The sequence below is a fragment of the Vulpes vulpes genome, chromosome 16 (genome assembly GCF_048418805.1).
Source record: "Vulpes vulpes isolate BD-2025 chromosome 16, VulVul3, whole genome shotgun sequence".
NCBI lineage: Eukaryota > Metazoa > Chordata > Mammalia > Carnivora > Canidae > Vulpes > Vulpes vulpes.
The window spans coordinates 53,756,623-53,775,845 of record NC_132795.1 but is presented as its reverse complement, the minus strand read 5'-3'; the positions used below and the strand labels follow the sequence as shown (position 1 = coordinate 53,775,845).

At 50.0% G+C, this 19,223-nt stretch overlaps 1 protein-coding gene across 2 annotated transcripts in view; it reads left to right on the top strand.

The window, feature by feature from the left end:
- SREBF2 (sterol regulatory element binding transcription factor 2) overlaps positions 1-19,223 on the top strand; it is a 62,352-nt gene that overhangs the window by 35,375 nt on the left and 7,754 nt on the right. For both annotated transcript variants that reach the window (XM_072740981.1, XM_072740980.1), the window contains exons 9-15: positions 197-378; positions 3,287-3,563; positions 6,106-6,275; positions 14,124-14,292; positions 15,538-15,655; positions 16,456-16,565; positions 18,198-18,330. In XM_072740981.1, the coding sequence (XP_072597082.1) occupies positions 197-378; positions 3,287-3,563; positions 6,106-6,275; positions 14,124-14,292; positions 15,538-15,655; positions 16,456-16,565; positions 18,198-18,330 (1,159 nt within the window). The remainder of the gene's footprint in view (positions 1-196; positions 379-3,286; positions 3,564-6,105; positions 6,276-14,123; positions 14,293-15,537; positions 15,656-16,455; positions 16,566-18,197; positions 18,331-19,223) is intronic.

Below are 19,223 nucleotides of genomic sequence, written 5' to 3'. Positions count from 1 at the left end.
AGGTTATGTTTTATTCTTATGGAAAGCTTTTAGACATTGTTATTAAATGAAGCAATCTTGTTACCCACACTTCTGAAAATGAGGTAGAAGGCTTCTAACCTGTTAAATGCTGGAGGTTAGTCAGATGCCCTGCAGTCCCCTAAGGCTGCTCTAGGAGGCCATTCCTCATGGGCTCAGTGGAGACCTTCCTTTTTAGGTTCTGGGGGCTGGTTTGATTGGATGATGCCAACGCTTCTCTTATGGCTGGTAAATGGTGTGATTGTCCTGAGCGTCTTTGTGAAGCTGCTGGTCCATGGAGAGCCAGTGATCCGGCCACATTCGCGCTCCTCAGTCACCTTCTGGAGACACCGGAAGCAGGCTGACCTGGACCTCGCCAGGGTAAGTTCTGCAGCTGATAACTCAGCGACTTATATCGAATACCCTGGTATATAAGTATGCCCTGTGGTAGGTGCTTGTGGGTGGTAAGAGTAAGAAGGGACCTGGCCCCTGATGGTCATAGGCAGCAGAGGACAGGACTCCTATGTGTAAATTATTGCATGAACACGAGATAATCAATCTATAGTCTGGGTTATGACAGAGGAAAAGTAAAGTTCTACGAGAGTTCAGACAGAAAGGACGAGTTCTGGTCAAGAGGATCTGGGGCTTGAGCCACACGGTCAGAAGCAGGAAGGACCTTCTAGGTGGAGAAGTCATGAATAGATGGGGTACTTGGGAACCAGCAGGTAGACAGGTATGTCCAGAGTGCAGGATATATCTGGGACAGATGAGATCTAAGGCTGATATTGTATCTCTGGCCCAAATTGGAGTTAGTAGTCGAAGTAACTGGGCTTTTTTCCCAGTTCTCTGGAGAAATCCAGGAAGGTTTTTGAGCAGAAAAATTAGCTGAAAGTTTTCTGTTGAAATCAACAAAGAATTTATAGGAAGGATTCTGGGGCAACTCACAGCATCGAAAGAAGAGTTCAACGTCACATCTCAGAGAAACAAGAGCCAGAACAGTCCTCAGTTTCAGTAAACCACAGGCCGGCTCTCCCCTCCTACAGGATGCCATGGCCACCAGAGAGAACCAGACTGACCAGCCTGGAACTGTAAGCCATGCCTAGGGCTGTGGCACCTGGAATACAGATGTCATTGTTAGGGGCCTACCCCTTGAAGTGAGACTATTCCTAGAAAAAAAGCATTCCAAGCTGTATATCCTAGAGGCAGATTCAGGTCCATGTTTCAGGATTGTTACTCTGGCAGCTGCATGAAGGATGGGGTGCATGAGGGGGCACAGAAGTAAGTTGGGGACTCTTGGAATAGACCAGAGGAGAGGTGGCAAGAACCCAGAATTGAAAGGAAAAACTGATTCCAGAAATATTTGAGATGTAAAGTGGAGAGGAGGTGATGGGACACTGACACCAGGGTGGGGGAGTCTGGAGCTGTGGTAGCCTCTGTCTGAGCCATGTTGCTCACAAGTGGGGTGAGAAGGGACCAGGAGGCAAGGCTGAGGTGGGTCAGGACCAGAGTGTGCTGGAAGCTGCTCATCAGCCAGGAGAGAGGTGCTGCCCCTGCACTGACCACTTCCCGTAGTGATGCCAGAAGGAAGTACAGGTGTGCCCACTGCAGGACAGGGGAAGGGAGAGGACAGTCTCCTTGTTTGCCAGTGATGAGAGAAACAGGTGTTCAGTACAGGGCCATAGACTCTCCACTAGACCCTCTCAGGCTGGCCAAGAGTAGTTTATCTAGATCCTTGGTTATAGTAGTCTAGCCAGGTATTTTTTTTTTCTGTTTATTTTTATTTTTATTTTTTTTAATTAATTTTTATTGGTGTTCAATTTACCAACATACAGAAAAACACCCAGTGCTCATCCCGTCGAGTGTCCACCTCAGTGCCCGTCACCCATTCCCCTCCAATACCCGCCCTCCTCCCCTTCCACCACCCTTAGTTCGTTTCCCGGAGTTAGGAGTCTTTATGTTCTGTCTCCCTTCCTGATATTTCCCAACATTTCTTTTCCCTTCCTTTATATTCCCTTTCACTATTATTTATATTCCCCAAACGAATGAGAACATACACTGTTTGTCCTTCTCCGATTGACTTATTTCACTCAGCCTAGCCAGGTATTTGTGTAAAACAGTGGTTCTCAGACTTTAGCAGGCAACAGAATCTCCTGGAGGGCCCCAACCCCAGAGGTTCTGATTCAGCAGGTGGCGCAGGGTCGGGCTAGAGCACCAGGAATTTGCATTACTTTTTTTTTTTTTTTTTAAGATTTTATTTATTTATTCATGAGAGACGGAGAGAGAGAGAAAGGGGGCGGGGAGGGAGAGGGAGAGAGAGACACACACAGGCAGAGGGAGGAAGCATGCTCCATGCAGGGAGCCCTAGGTGGGACTCGAAGTGGGACTCAAAGTAGGACTCAATCCCAGGTCTCCAGGATCACACCCTGGGCTGAAGGTGGCGCTAAACCACTGAGCCACCCGGGCTGCCCAGGAATTTGCATTTCTGACAAGATCCCAGGGGCTGATGCTACTGGTTCCGGGAACCACACTTTGAGAACCTAAAAGCCTAAAAGATCACATTAGCCTGAAAAATGATCATTGTATCCACTTTATCATCTTATGTGTAAAACTACTGTGGGAAATTGTGAGTAGTATTTGCTCCAAAGTAGACCAGAGTACAATCCCAATTTAGTAAAAGGCGAGGAGAAAATACGTGTAAATGTCAGCTATCATTCTTCCTGGGGTGTAAGGTCACAGGTGATTTCTTTTTACTTTTTCATAGCTTTCTGAATTTTCCTGGACTCTTCAATGAGCATGTATTACTCTGGTAAACTAGGGAGTGAAGGGAGAGTAAAAGTTTTTGCTAAAATAAGAAGAGGTGGGTGCTTGGGTGGTACAGTCTGTCTGACTTCAGCTCAAGTCATGATCCCAGGCTCCTGAGATTGATTCCACAGCAGACTCTCTGCTGAGTGGGGAGTCTGCTTCTCCCTCTGCCCTTTCACCCTGCTCGTGATCTCTCAAATAAATAAATAAAATCTTTTTAAAAATTAAAAATGAAAATAAAATGAAAAGGGGCACCTGAGTGATGCAGTCAATTAGGCATCCGACTCTTGATTTCAGCTCAGGTCATGATCTCAGGGTCGTGAGATTGAGCTCCGCATCAGGCTCTGAGTTTAGCAGAGAGAGTCTGCTTAAGATTCTGACTCCCTCTGCCCTTCTCTCTCTAAAATAAATAAATATTTTAAAAATAAAGCAAAATAAAAAGGCCACAGCAAGGCCAGTGAATGTCACGCCTCTCGCTGCTTTCTAGGGGGATTTTGCAGCTGCTGCAGCCAACCTGCAAACCTGCCTGTCGGTGTTGGGCCGCACACTGCCCACCTCCCGCCTGGACCTGGCCTGCAGCCTCTCCTGGAACGTGATCCGCTACAGCCTGCAGAAGCTGCGCCTGGTGCGCTGGCTTCTCAAGAAGGTCTTCCAGCACCGGCGGGCTGCCCCAGCCACCGCCGCAGGGTTTGAGGACGAGGCGAAGGCCAGCGCCCGGGACGCGGCCCTGGCCTATCACAGGCTGCACCAGCTGCACATCACAGGTGAGGGTTGGCCACTGCTTCCTGGCTGGCCTCAGGGTGCCCGATGCCATCTCTCCACCTTGGCTGGGTTTGCTAGTTCTCTGGCCCATCGGAGCCCTCTTCCCACTGCTGCCCTAGAACAGTGGGACGGACCTTCCACCCACAACCATGGCCACAAAGGTGGCTCATTACTATAGCCCATCAGTTTAAGATGCACATTTTTTCACATTAATGTCTCTACGTTTAGGCTATGTTCTTTATATGATGGCATGGTATGGTTGAGTTGGCACTGTTTTTTCCTTAGTGGTTCTTAAATTAATAGTAGACTTAAAATTGATGTCATCTTAGATTCAGTGAAATATTTATTTCGTTCAACTGCTGCTCTGCTAATAGGCAGGCAGGTCAGCAAATGAATTATGATTTAGTGTGGTAGAGGTAGGAGAAGGCTCAGGCTTCAGTTGCAGGGTGGGGGTGTACTGCTGAGGAGGGTTTCAGGAAAGGCTTTCTGGAAAGTCTTGGCTTTGTATGACAGGATGGGTTGAGTTTGCCCGCTGTGTGGAAAGGGGTGTGCCTTCCAGGCAGAGGGATGTTCCCAGGGAGGAACCCCACCTGGGGTGGCTCTTGAGAAGAATATTTCAGTTGTCCTGGAGCCAGCTGCCAGGCAAGGGGAGGGTGATGGGAGCCAGGCAGTGAGGGGCATTCGGACAGTGATGACACCATCAGATTCTGATGAGAGTGGATTCACTCTGCTGGCAGGTAGGAGGTGGTGGAGAGGATTAAGGATTGCATCAGGGAGTCCAGGTAGGAGCAAATACAGCTGGAGACGAGAGGTGACAGGAGGAGAGAGAGCAGAAGCTGATAGACAGGACTTGGGGAGCCATGGGATGAGAGGGGCAGGAAAGGAGTGGCAAGGTTGGTTCCCTGGTTTCTTGCTTGAGAGTTTGGGGAAATGGTGTTGCTGCCAATAAAGGTGAGGGAAACAGGCCAAAGAGCAGTTTTCCAAGGAGAAGGTGAGCAGTTTAGTGGAGAATGATGAGCGGCGGTGGACATGCTGGCTCCGCAGCCTAAGAACAGGGCTTGGTCTCTGGCCTACAGTGAGAAAACTGAGGTTGCTGATGAGAGGCTTTTGGTGAAGGGGACCTTCAGGGGACCCAGAAAACACCACATACTACGTGCAGGCCAAGGGCAGGTCAGGTAGAGGCTGCCCGAGAGGTTTGGTGTTGGGGAAGCAAAGTCAGAGGGTTTGAGAAGGGAGGTTGCCATGGGGATATCCAGTGAAGGTCAGAAAGCAGCAGTGGGATGTGGTCCTAGGAAGGTGATGGAAGTGCCCTGGTGATGAGGGAGCTGCAGGCCCCAGGGGTGACATGAATGGGAGATGGGACCTGTGGGGCCAGCCGTGGGGTTTTCACACCTGGGGTCATGGTGATTTCCAGCAGAGGGCCCTTGTCTGCAGACTGTGCTTCACTCTTCTCTGACCTCTCAGTGTGCCCTTGGGGGATGGAACCAGCTCCCTCCCTGTGTTCTCCCAACTGTCATGTTCTGGAGAGTTCCAGCTGGAGTAGTTCACATCACTCATTCCCTCCACGTTTGCTGAGCACTCTGTGGGCCTGGCTTTATTCAAGGCACTGAGAGGACAGGTGACTAAAACATGATCCCCTTGTTGCCGCCCAGCCTCCCTCTCCTGAAGAGAGAAAGCCAGCTAGTGTCTCCTGGGGGAGAGAGAGACCTGATGTCTGTGCAGAACAAAATGTAGGGGCTGATAGAAAGATGATGGAGGCAGGGTGGCCCCAGGGGGGAAGAACGTGGGGCTGATGAGGTCAGGAGGCCTGGCTTGGCCACTGTCTGGACCTTTGACAAGGGGCCGCCCCCAAAGTGCAGCCTCCCTCAGTAAAGCTCGTGTTCCCTGGTGCCCTCCCAGCCCCGTAGCAGGGACCAAAAGCTCGGCTTCAATGGGCCCTCGTACCCGTGCAGGGGCACTTTGGCCCCTGCCTTCAGGGTCACACCACATGACTGCAGCCCTCACGCAGGAGCATGTAGGAAGCCTTTTCTAGCCGTCCACCTGCTCACCCAAGACGTGTCCACCATCAACACCGATTTGTGTTATTTCCCCTGTGGAAAGGGATGTGCTCATTACATACCGTGCATTCTTTTACAGTGAAAAGAAATTCATGTCGGTTTCTCTTGTTTTGTTTTTTAATTTATATTACCTCTCTCCATGTTTGGAGACGCAAGATGTTTCAGCAGAAGTGGAAAGTGTGGAAGTGCCTACCTGAGTCCCATTCAACGACCTGCAGTCATAATTGCTCTCATTTCCACAGCCCATGTGCCACGTGGCAGGCACTTGACATACATTTTCACTTGTCCCAACAACCTGTGAGGTGGAAAGGAGCACACAGCTACTTGGTCTCAGAGCCTCGCATCCCATCCAGGACCATCTGATGACAGAGTTCAAGCACTTTCTTCAGTCCTTGTGCTCTTGCTGTGATGGCACTACAGAAAACAGGAAAAAAAGCTTGGTTTGGAGGAATCCGGCCACATCAGTATCTGTTTCTGCCTGCCACAGGGAAGCTTCCTGCGGGATCCGCCTGTTCAGATGTACACATGGCTTTGTGCGCCGTGAACCTGGCAGAATGTGCAGAGGAGAAAATCCCACCGAGCACGTTGGTTGAGATCCATCTGACTGCCGCCATGGGGCTCAAGACCCGGTGTGGAGGCAAGCTTGGCTTCCTGGCAGTGAGTACCCTGCAGCTCCCTTCTGGGGACTTGCATGAAGCCCCCTTCCCTGCCCAGGAGCTAAGATACAAAAATGGGTGTGGGCTCTGCCTTTGGGGGCTGACTACCTAGAGGGTTAGATAGCCAGTCAGTGGGTCGTTTCACAAATATTTAGGCACTGAACAAAAGAAACAAAAAAACAAACAAACAAGCAAAAAACCAACAGAACCCCTCCTGGCCCTTAGAAGCGTAAGCAGACATTTCAGCGCCTGAAGAAAGAAGATTGATTTCAGTGATACAGTGACCTATATTCAGGGGGTTAAATATATGACTCTCCTGCTCTTCCAAGTGGTCATAAAAATTTTTGACATTTTCTGGTTGTGTCTCCTGGTGTTTTTACTCATACCAAAGGTAGCAGTTGCATTCCTTGTAGTAATCACAGCACTCTGAATCCTGAAATGAAAAATGGTGCCTGTCTTGGCGGAGCCCAGGTCAGCCCCAGGGCAGGAACGGCTGTTTTCAGGCGCCTCCATTGTGCCTGGCATAGGGCCAGCCTTGGGAATTCACTGTTGGCGAATCCACAGTCCTTGTTATCAGCTAGCTCGCAGCATCTGCTGACCTCAGGCTTTCTCTTACTCCAGCGGAAAGAGGCACATTCTGTTCGGTGCCCGCTTCGAGGAGGCTGCTGAATGCATCAGCCGTGTTCAGCACAGAAAGATGACATCTCCATTTGTTGCCTTATCTCCAGAATGGCACCGATGAGCTGATGAATAGGAATGTGGCCTGTGGTGACACTGATGTTTCCTGAAGTGTGTCACCCTCATCTAGGTGACAGGGCATGAGGAAGCCCAGTGTACTCTCTGTGTCTCAGTCCTGTTTCAGGGACCTTAGATAATGATGCTCATTCAGCAAATGTCACTGAGTCCCTGCTCCGTACCAGGCATTCCCTAGAGTGGAAATGCAGTGGAGAGCAGAACATTCACCCTGTCCTCAGGAAGCGCACAGTCTGGCAGGGAATCCAGACTAGGAATGGGGCTTCTTGTTCTGCCCAGAGAACACCCTGTTCTTGACCCAGGCTTAAGGAAGTGAGGGTGACATTTCTGGGCAAGGTTAGTCTAGGCTGAGAGCAGGAGGTGTGGGCTAAGCTGCTTCCCTATCCTGTTTGTTTGTCCTAGTGCTCTGGGTCAATGTCATCCCACTTGTAACTTTTCTGCCCCCAGAAAGCATTTCGAAGACATTAGTTGTATCAAAATACAATGCACATATAGAAAAATGTGAGCATTTTAATTTACAGTTTGTTGAATTTTCGCAAAGTGAACTCACCCATGTAACAGCAGTTGTCCAGATCAAGAAGTAGGACTTCTGGGGCGCCTGGCCAGTTCAGTGAGTGGAACACGTGACTCTTGATCTCAGGTTGTGAGTTCGATTCCCACATTAGGTATGGAGATTACTTAAAAATATGGGATCCCTGGGTGGCGCAGCAGTTTAGCGCCTGCCTTTGGCCCAGGGCGCGATCCTGGAGACCCGGGATCGAATCCCACGTTGGGCTCCCGGTGCATGGAGTCTGCTTCTCCCTCTGCCTATGTCTCTGCCTCTCTCTCTCTCTCTGTGTGGCTATCATTAAAAAAAAAAAAAAAAAAATCTTATAAAAACAACTGAGGCATAGTAAGAGGATAAAATAAACTTGCTTTTAAAAAAAATAAAAAATAAAAAAATAAAATCTTTGAAAGAAGAAGTAGAACTTCCCATCACCCCCAGAAGCTTTTGCGGGCTTTTGTTCACACTGCCCCCTACAAAGATAACTGTTATTCTGAATTCTGGCACCATAATTTAATCTGCCTCTTATTTGTTATTTCTGTAAATGTTTTACTGAAGTATAATATCCATGTAGAAAAGTGCACAAATCCTAAATACGCAGTTCAGTGACTTCACAAAATGAATATACTCATACAGCCAGCAGACAGATCAAAACAGAACAGAACCAGGACCCCAGAAGCATCCCTTGGGCCCCCTGCAGTCAGCATACTCCCCCTACTGCCAAGGCCTCCCACCAGGGTAACCACCATCCGGATCACTTAGGTGTTTTGCCTGTGTTGGAACGTTATAGGAGAGTCACACAGCATGTAGTATATGTGTCCAGCTGCTTTCACGCAGTGTCGTGTGTAAGATTCATTGCTCTACGGTATTCCATTCTGTGCCTAGACTTAGAGATGGACTTTTTGAGTTGTTTCCTATTCTTGGTTACTATGAACAGCACTGCTGTGAACATCCTTGTTCGTTCTTTGGTGAGCGTGTGATTGCACTTCTAGGGATGGTATTGCTAGGTCAGTGGTTACACGTATGTTCAGCTTCAGTAGACAACGCCTAACAGTTTTGTTTTGTATTTTAAGATTTTATTTATTAATGAGAGACGGGGGGTGGGGGGCAGAGACACAGGCAGAGGGAGAAGCAGGCTCCATGCAAGGAGCCCGACGTGGGACTCGATCCTGGGTCTCTAGGATCAGGCCCTGGGCTGAAGTTGGTGCTAAACCGCCAAGCCACCTGGGCTGCCCCCTAACAGTTTTCCAGAGCAGTTGTACCAGTTGCCACTCCTCCCGCGGTGTATGAAAGAAAGTTCCAGTTCTACATCCTCTCCAAACACATGATAGTATCATTTCTGGCCTTTCTGGTTTTCATTGGTAATTTCCAGGGCGTTAATGATGTTGAGCACCGTTTTATTGGCCATTTGGATAATTTCTTTTGTGAAAATCACGTTCAAGTGTATTACCTGTTTATTTGACATGTCTGTCTGTTGATTCAAGGTTATTTATTTTGGCTTTGATCCTTTGTTGGATATGTGCTTTGTGTGTATCTCCCTCTTGTGCTTGCCTAGTTTCTCTCTTTTTTTTTTTTTTTTTAAGATTGATTTATTTGAGAGAGAGCACGAGCAGGGAGAGGGAAGAGGGAGAGAGAGAATCTCAAGCAGACTCCTCACTGAGATAATGACTTGAGCCAAAACCAAGAGTCGAATGCTTAGCCAGCCGAGCCACCCAGGTGCCCCTATTTATATTAGAGAGGGGGGGGTGGGGGAAATGGGGGAGGGGCAGAGAATCTCAAGCAGACTCCACCCTGAGCACAGAGCCTGACTTGGGGCTCGATCTCACGACCCTGAGATCATGAGCAGAGACGAAACCAAGAGTCAGACCTTCAAGGAACTGAGCCACCCAGGGGTCCCGCCTAATCTCTCTCTTAATGGTGTCCGTTGATGAGCACAAGTTGTTAATGTTCGTGAAATCAGACGTTTAGTCTTTCCTATCACAGACACTTTCTGTCCTGTTCAGTGCGTTTTTGTCCTGTCTCAGTTACAGACACTCTACTGGGTTTTTCGCCAGTCGCTGTGCTTTCTGTTTCCACACCCAAACCCATATCCACCTGGAATTGACTTTTGTGTGAGGTGAAGGTAGAGATGCAAGATCTACTTTATTTTCCTATATGGATATCTCCCTGCCCCAGGCTCTATTATTAAAATGCTTGTCATTGCCCCGTTGGACAAACTGGCACTTTTGTCATAAATCAAGTGCCCATGTGTAACGAGTCTGCTTCTGGATGCACCACCACCACACACCCTAATGGTTGAGTCTTCTAATGTGTCTGATATCTGGAAGTGTCAGCCCTCTAGCTTTAGTGACTAGCTTGTGCCCTTTACCTTCCCCTATAAATGTTGAGATCATCCTATCATACTGAAAGCCCCCCCCCTGGGGTTTTGACTGTCCTTACTGCCAAGACGCAGCAACGCTTCAGAGGGACTCAGCCTGCTTGAGGAGGGTATATGTGTGGCAGCCAAGGATCAGGAAGATGGTGCCCTTGAAACTGTCCCTGCCCATGAGCCCCTCTCCCCAAAAACATCTGATATGTCTAACAAAGGGTAAGCAGTCACTGTGTATTTCCTCAGAGTTTCCTCTTTGCATGTACTAACATACACGCATTATCTATTTAATGTGATCCTACCAGGGGATCCCTGGGTGGCTGAACGGTTTGGTGCCTGCCTTTGGCCCAAGGCGCGATCCTGGGGTCCCGGGATCAAGTTCCACATCAGGCTCCTGGCATGGAGCCTGCTTCTCCCTCTGCCTGTGTCTCTGCCTCTCTCTCTCTATGTCTATCATAAATAAATAAATAAATCTTAAAAAAAAAAAAAAAACGTGATCCTACCAGAAACCCTGTTCTGCCACTTGCTTTGTCAACCAAACAATGAGCCGTGGGCCTCTTTCTTTGCTACCTTCTTACTCCACAGAGAGGTACCTGGTACTCTAGCACGTTTGCCGGGGCATGTTCAGTTGCCTCTAATATATGCAGTTACGGTGCTGCCGACAGTGTCACCACACACTCTCCTCACCCACTTGTTGTATGAGTCTCCCCTGAGGTGAAATCTCTCAAAGTGGTGAGCTCGCTCAGAAGGCATAAATATCTGGAACACCGATGGTATTGCCAGATTTGCATTTCAGTAAGGTGGACAAAGAAGAGGAACTGATTTCTAGGAAAGTAACCACTCCTTTCATCTGTTGGCTTCTCTTGAGAGGTGCCAGACTAGCAGACCCAGACAGTACTTAAAGAGGAAGAAGCTTTGAATTCAGTCAAATGCAGCTGAATTCAGTCAGCTAGCAAATGAGTCGGGCTTTGAGGGCAAGCAGAAGGCTGGCCTCTGTGAAAATGGTTTAAACCAGAGGTTCCCAGTCTTTCTCCATTCATGGCACCCTTTGTGTCCTCAGTAATTTTTACATGGTTGCCCTGGGCTAAAAGAAATACCTAACTGTTCTGTTTATTAATTAGTTATATACAGACATCTTAATACACATTTAGGTCTTAACAATTTAGTAGCCAATAAAGAAATAGACACAAAATTGAAAGAAGAAATAGTATTTTTATTTATTTAAAGATTTTTATTTATTTATTCATGAGAAACACAGAGAGAGGCAGAGACATAGACAGAGGGAGAAGCAGGCTCTCTGTGGAAAGTGTGATGTGGGACTCGATCCCAGGACCCTGGGATCACGACCTGAGCCGAAGGCAGACACTGAACCACTGAGCCACCCAGACATCCTGTATTTTTATTCTTGATAACTGTAAATAATTGACTGCTGGGGTACATACATGTGCCTGTTGGGTGTTGCAAACCTTCTCAAGCCTTGAAATCAGAGTAGCACCACCAACTTCTGGTAACACCACCAACGCTTGCTTTTTACTACAACAGCCTCTAAAAACTCAGCTTCGTGAAGCTATGACATCATCCAAAGGAAGGTTGTGCAGTCTCACGTCGAGACTTCAAACTACCACCACTTAGTAGTTTAAGTGGTGTCTGACTCATGTTGGGCACGGCTATATTTACCTCAGAAATGTGAAATATCCAGTGGTGCACCTGCAGGCTCCCTGTGGTGCTTGGGGGTACCTGGGCACACAGTTTGAGAACCATAGGGTAAGCCTGGTGTGGGAAGACAATGTAGAATTGGGACTTCGGGGTGGCTCTCAGGATCTAAGCAGTTCTGAGTCTCCTGACATCGCTGCTCAGTTTGGCAGTTAGCAGATGAGTTAGAGGAACGGGGGCTCATAGGCCATAGCTTGGGTGGATTCTGGTGTCTGTAGAATTTAGAGAAATTAGGGCAGCCCAGGTGGCTCAGCAGTTAAGTGCTGCCTTCAGCCCAAGGCGTGATCCTGGAGACCCGGGATTGAGTCCCACGTCAGGCTCCCTGCATGAAGCCTGCTTCTCACTCTGCCTGTATCTGTGCCTGTGTGTGTGTGTGTGTGTGTGTGTGTGTCTCATGAATAAATAAATAAAATCTTAAAAAAAAAAGAATTTAGGGAAATTATCATAGAGTGATAATGCCAAGAAAATTAAAAGAGCAACAGAAGTTATTCTTTCAGTTTGCCTTCTAGAAATTATACTGTAGATGATTATATCTCAGGATTTATATGTCTTATTAATTCAAACCACTAAACTCCAGCTCTCTCACACATGCACGCACGGGCGCTGAGATAGATGTCTTAAAACTAAGGTTTTTCTTAAGAATTAAGCTTTAAAATGTACTCTAACTTAATGATTTCCTTAATCATTCCTTGGGTTCCTCTTGTAAAACCACCTATCAGGCTTTATTGCTGCTTCATTTGGTGACGTTTGGGCCCTTCTGAAGAACCAGTGGTTTTCAGCTTCCCCTGAAGCAGCACCCTGCTCCCTTGCTTATCAGGCAAGTGGTAGAAGGTTCTCTGACTTCAGAGGCCCCGGGATTGCCACCACCCCACCCCTAACCTCTGTTCAGTTCAGGCTCCTCCACTGCAGTTACTGGCTCAGATTCAGCAAGCACTCTGTTGACAGTCAGGAGGTGGTCATGGATTTCCTCCGCACTTGTTCTCCAGTGTCCCATCTCAAATACAGCGGTCTGCAAAGAGTAGGGGAGGCCATTAGTGCTGCTGGCCCCGTGATGAGAGACTTCGGGGAAGATTCGTGATTGTACTAGAGTTTCTCCATAGAGCAGTTTGGCCAGGTCATTTTCTCTCAGATTCAGGCTCCACTCTCCAGATCTCCTGCCCCCACCCCAGGAGAGTCCATCATCTCTGTCTGTTCCCTGAGTGGCACTCTGGCTGGTGGTGCTATTTCTGACCCTGGCATTCAAGTCTTCTGAAGCTGTTATATTAGCTGATGGCTACTTAGAGCCCAGTAAAGGTCAGACCCATCACGCTGAACCAGACACGGAGGCGCTGCCCTCATTGTGGGCGCCAGGGAGGAAGTGCGAAGGCCGAAGGCCGAGAGCATGTCCCAGTGGCCCCTCTGGGCTTCCTGAGCCCTGGGGGTTGTACTTCTGCCTCCCTCCCATCCTTCTCTGCTCAGCTCCTCATTCAGATGAGCCTGCATTGAGCAGTTTTATGGGTTGGAAATCATGGGTTTTAGAGTAACAATATCCTCACTCAGTAATTGACAGGATTTCTGAAAACATGGAGAGACAGCGTGTCTGCAGTTCTTCCTGGGAGCCTGTTACCTGCAGGTAGAGGAGGGTCCTGGAAGATGAGGGCACTGGCTTCGAGCTTCCCAGAGAAGGGGCTCTCAAAGTCTTTCCTAGCCTTCCCTCTCAGGCTAGTGTTCACATCCGGGAATCGTCTAGGGATGATGTGGTGGTCCCTTTAGGGTTAAATAAAGCCCTTCAGGGGCAGTTCTTGGTGGGGAGACATCATCATATGCACACATGCCTGCCTGGGTCCTTAGAGGAGCCTCGGGGCTGCTACCCTTCACTTTGGTGCCTTCCAGTGTGACTGTTGCTGTGTGCCTTTTCTATACTCTTCATACTCAGAAGTAAAAGAGATGAAAAATCAGTCAAAGCAGAACACAGTTTTGCCTAAAAATATCCTAAGAGATAAGTAATAGAAAGGACAGAGAAGGAAAAGCCCCAGGATCCAAGGGGCCGCCTGGCTGGGACACAGGCCCTCACAGGGCTGTAGGTGGAAATGCAGCTGGGGGGCCCCTGTGACCTCTCCCACATGATCCACCCCCTCCCAATCCCTGCAGGTTGAATGCCAGCAGGGCCAGAGGGAGATTCCAGGAGGGGTGAGGCAGACGGAGCAGGGCAGGGTGCCACGGGTCCCCACAGGTACCCTGAAACCCTGTCCATCCCTCCTGCTGCAGGCTGTGCCTGGTCACTGTGCCCGGCAGGCTCTACTAGAGCCACTTGCTCTAGTTTCACTGGTGGCGTTTACTCCCGGGGATGGGGGCGGGGGGGTGGTTCCGGCCCTCCCGCTGATCTTTCCCCAGCCTGTTTCCACCGTCATCGTGCTTTCTGATGACCCCAGGGTGGCTGCAGCCAGCATTCTGCCACCCTGAAATCACCCCTGGTCCTTGTCTGTCCACAGAGCTACTTCCTCAGTAGAGCCCAGAGCCTGTGTGGCCCAGAGCGCAGCGCCGTCCCTGACTCACTGCGCTGGCTGTGCCACCCCCTGGGCCAGAAGTTTTTCATGGAGCGGAGCTGGTCGGTGAAGTCGGCTGCCAAGGAGAGTCTGTACTGTGCTCAGAGGAACCCAGGTGAGAATTCTGCAGCCACTGGGGATTGGCAGCAGTCACGAGAGCCACCAGTACTTCAGGGGGACTGTGCTCCAAACACATGGGGACACAGGTGGTCTCAGTCTTGTTTTCCCCAAAGCTCGGGGACGCCACAAGCCTGGTTAGCTAGGCTCGGTATGCAGCTCGCCTGTCTCTGACATTCAAAGCCTGTGGTCCATACCTCTCCACCCTGTTCTTGCCCTCGTTCTGGCTGCTTTGGAGACACACAGGATGTGTGGAGTTACTGTTCTCTGGCTCCCACCTTCTGGGCCCCCTGGAAAGCAGATGTGTATAAGGAGCAGTTAGAGAGCAGTAGGTGACAGGCGGTCATCAAGTGCTCAGAGTGGTGGTGGCGACAGGGCTCCAGGGAGCAGAGGAGACACTGGCTTGCAATCCCTGGCATTTGACAGTGATTGGAGGCGACTTGTCCCACTCTCAGACTTGAGCGGCCAGTGGCTTTCTGCTCCCCGCGTGCGTTCCCCTCTAAAGTGGGAGCCTGGGGAGAGTGAGGCATGTTCTGCAGGTATGGTCTGTGTGTGAGCTTCTGCTACCCTTTTTTTTAATGATAACTTTTTGCTCAATATAAGAATGGTGCATGACATAAAAAGAAAGGATAAAAGTGAAACCAATCCTTAGTCTCAACTCCATCCCCACAGTCTGCTTTGTCTACACTGCAGACTTCACAGGCCTTCTCGCCTCGCACAGGCTCTTTCTAGGCCTCATTGCCCAGAATGTGCCCTGCCTCCCCATCCTTGTCAGATGGAGGCCCCCACATCTACACGTGTGAGGGGAAGTAAGGGGCCGCTGCCACCCTGCTTCAGGCCTGCCACTGGGGACTTGGTAATGACAGCCGTTGCAAGCACGGCAGACCATCGCTGGCCACAGAGGTCTGGAAAACAGGTCTTCTGTGTCATGTCAAGGCAGTGGCCACCTCCTTGTTCTCCTTGGCTGACTGTCCCTCCCATTTTCTGTTTACTGATGAGACTTGCAGCCCCAACCTTGAAGTACTAAGTACTGTGCAAGGAGACAGCACCACACACCTCCCCACCACCTTCCGGCCACCTAACAGGGTGGTTCCAGGCTTTGGTTGAGAAGGGGCTTTGATCCTCGTTCAGAGAGGAGAGCTGTTCCTCAGGTCCCTCTCCCCACCCTTCATTTTCTCTGCAAAGACAAAATGGGCTCACGATAAGACCAGCTGACCCTTTTGGCTTTTCCCCTCTTCTTCAGCTGACCCCATCGCACAGGTCCACCAGGCCTTCTGCAAGAACCTGCTGGAGCGAGCAGTTGAATCACTGGTGAAGCCTCAGGCCAAGAAGAAGGCTGGAGACCAGGAAGAAGAGAGCTGGTAACGTTCCCCGGATGTGCCCCTGGCTCGGTCATCTGCGAGGTTCACACTCCTGGCAGGAAACAAGCCTTTGTGCAGGGTCTGCAGGGAAATGGAATGATTCCTTGGTCTTTTTTTCTCAAACCTGGGAGCCCTGTGAGAGTCCCGAGTGAGCTCTGACCTGACCTCTTTGCCCTCTCACACCAAGTGTGCTGCTTTTCCCCTCGTCCTTTCCCCATACCTCCACAGAGGCAGTTCTTGGAGCGGATCAGAGATGTGGCTAGGTTGCGCTGCTTTTTGGGGTGGGGAGGGGTGGCCTGTAGGGGGCATAGGAGTAGAACGTGGAAGGCTGAGCAAAAGGCAGTCTTCTGGGGAACGCAGTGTGCCAAGCAGTTTCTTTCTCTTACACAGCAATTGAGTTACCTCCTCAGAGTAACAAGACAAGACCTGTAGGGCAGACAGGTGCCGGGGTCACTGCCCTACAAAGCCCAGGTCCTGCCCAGAGTGCACGTGAGCAGGGCAGGGAGGGCAGTTCTGTCCTGTGACATCAGCAGCTTTGTGGGAGGAGATGATGCTTGAATTAGGCCTTGAGGGGAGGAGTCAGAAAGAGAAAGGCTGGAGCATCAGGAGTGGCCCAGGGACAGGCAAAGAAGGCCTGTGGAGACTGACTGGCATGGGGGCAGGGCTCAGGGTGTGCTTGGTGAGGGGGGTAAGGGGCCACAATGGCCACTGGCTTTCAGAACTGGGGCACAGGTGCCAACCACAAGGGTGGGCCTTCTGTACATCCCAATATACAGTAAAGCCGTTTCTTTTCTCTCTAGCGAATTCTCTAATGCTCTGGAGTACCTGAAATTACTGAATTCTTTTGTGGACTCTGTGGGGATTGTGACCCCGCCCTTCTCCAGCAGCTCCGTGCTCAAGTCGGCCCTTGGTAAGCACCCTACAGGGTGGCTCTGCGGGCCTTATGTTGCATAATTCACTCCTCACAGCCCCTTTGTCCCAGGGGCTCCAGGGCAGTGATGAGTGTGCACCAGACACTCTTCCCTGGACCTGAAGCATGGGTCTGTGGCCCACACGTAGCCCCCACCCATAGTTACCCTGCTGAGTGGGATTCTGGAGATAGGAAATAATGATTCTCCTCAAAGTATGACGGTGAACAGTGAATATATTTCCTGGGCCCTAGCCGAGTGGGGCAGACATCTTCCCAAACACCCAGACTGGGCAGCAAGTGGTGCAAGTAGTGGCGGCTCACTCTCTGATGCACAGTGGTCCCAGGGCTGCTTTTGGGTTTGACGCTGTCTGCTGAAGAGACTTTTTGATCCGGGTATCTGTACTGCTCTGCAGCTACCCATTGGTTGAGCTGGTGCAAGCCACTGACTGAATAGGCACCAGGACATTCTTTGTTTCCATCTCTCGACTGCCATCAGGATGATGGCCTAGCAGCTGTTTCAAGGCTGCTGGGAGAAGGAGGCTGTCAAGCTCTCTCCTGGCCATTCTCCCCAGGGAGGAAAGGATTCCAGAAAAAAGGAGCTGCCCCATCATGATCCCTGACCAGGTGGCCTAGCTTTATTTATTTATTTTTTTTGTTTTGTTTGTTTTTGTTTTTGTTTTTGTTTTTTGGCCTAGCTTTAAAGAAGCAAGGCTCTTCCACCTTTTATCTTACTTAACACTTCCGCCCCCCACCCACCACCCACCCCTGGCTTTGTGAGACCACTAGCACCATCATCCTGCAGCTGAGAAAACTGAGCCTCTGATAGCGAAACACTAAAGATTCTAACAAGAGCTTCTTACTGCAAACACTTGAGAAGCCCCGTTTTTCATGACTCTTAGAGATTCAGGTTGTTTCCAGCATTTTACTGAAAAAGTACACTACAGGGGTACCTGGGTGGCTCAGTTGGTTGAGCATCTGACTCTTGATTTTGGCTCAGGTCATGATCTCAGGGTGGTGAGATTGCTGGGAGGGGAATCTGCTTGAGATTCTCTCTCTCCCTCTGCCCCTCCTCCCTGTTCGTGCGCATATGTGCTTTCTCTCTCTCTCTCTCTCAAATCTTTTTTAAAAATTATACTACAGGGATGCCTGGGTGGCTCGGTAGTTGGGCGTCATCTGCCTTTGGCTCGGCATGGTCGCATGGTCCCGTGGTCGAGTCGCACATTGGGCTCCCTGCGTGGAGCCTGCTTCTCCCTCTGCGTCTGTCTCTGCCTCTTTCTGTGTCTCTCATGAATAAATAAAATCTTTTAAAAAAAATTATACTATAGTAAACATCTTTGTTCTACTTTTTTTCTCTATTTAGGCCAATTTTTTGTGATAGCTTGCCCAAAATGGGATTACTAGATTAATAGGAGTGAGCATCTTTAAGGCTCTCCATACAGATTGCCAAACACTTTCCAAAAGATGGTACTGGCTCGTGACCACCAGAATTGCATGAGAGGGCAACCCAAAGGTCCCCAGCCCATTACCAGATGGTAGTGATGGCTTGTGCACACGGGGACTAGGTGCAGGCAGCCAGGCTGAGTGCCAGAGGTCTATGGTGCTAGAGTAATGTTTGGTACTATTCCCTCCTAGGTCCAGATGTCATCTGTCGGTGGTGGACATCCGCCATCACTGTGGCCATCAGCTGGCTCCAGGGAGACGACGCAGCTGTACGCACTCATTTTACCGAAGTAGAGCGTGTCCCCAAAGCCCTGGAAGTAACAGAGTACGTAAGCCTCCTTAATGACTTACTTGCTTCTTTCCAGGGGATTCCCTAAAGCCAGGGGTGCCAGGCCCACTGTTCTGTGTTAGCAGGAACAGGCAAGTCTGAGTGGTCGTTGGAGTGAAAGGTCAGGCAGCCGAGGGACTACATGATAGATGGAAGGAGAGAGCCAGCAGGAGGAAGAGGGCGGCATGGAGATACCAAGCTTGGCAAGCACCCCATCCGTGCCTGTGCTGTCCTTGCAGCTATCTGCTGATTCCGGGGCCACCTCCCCCATTGTCTGTGGAGCCACAAGCTAGAGGGAGGGCAGTGTGGCTCCTGGCATCTCTGGAAGCTCATGGAAGGTGGCTCCCAGCCAGCACGGGCTGTGAGGGGCCCCGAAGATCCCTCTCTTGTGGGCCAACACTGGACCCATTTTCCTTCTAGCCACCTCAGCCATATCACTCAAAGGGCCTTGGGCCCATAGCACAAGGCATAACTGGAGAGCTTTTGACATTCCTCCTGGGAGACTCACGCCTGCATCTTGGATGCCTTTGGCACTGCCTGCTGACACTGGCTGTTTCTGACTGAGTGTCCCTAACATCTTCTGCAACCCCAGAGAAGTAGTAAAATGCTCCAGCAGGTCCTGTCCTCAGAGCCAAGGCTGGAACATTTCCTGTCAAGCAGACTATTAACCAGGAGAGCAGGAAAGAGCTGAGAAAAGAATGTCTAGGCAGATTCTCTAAGGTAGGGCAGCCCTGGTGGCACAGCAGTTTAGCGCCACCTGCAGCCCGGAGTGTGATCCTGGAGACCTGTTATCGAGTCCTACGTCGGGCTCCCTGCATGGAGCCTGCTTCTCTCTCTGCCTGTGTCTGCCTCTTTCTCTCTCTGTGTGTCTCTGAATAAATAAATAAAAT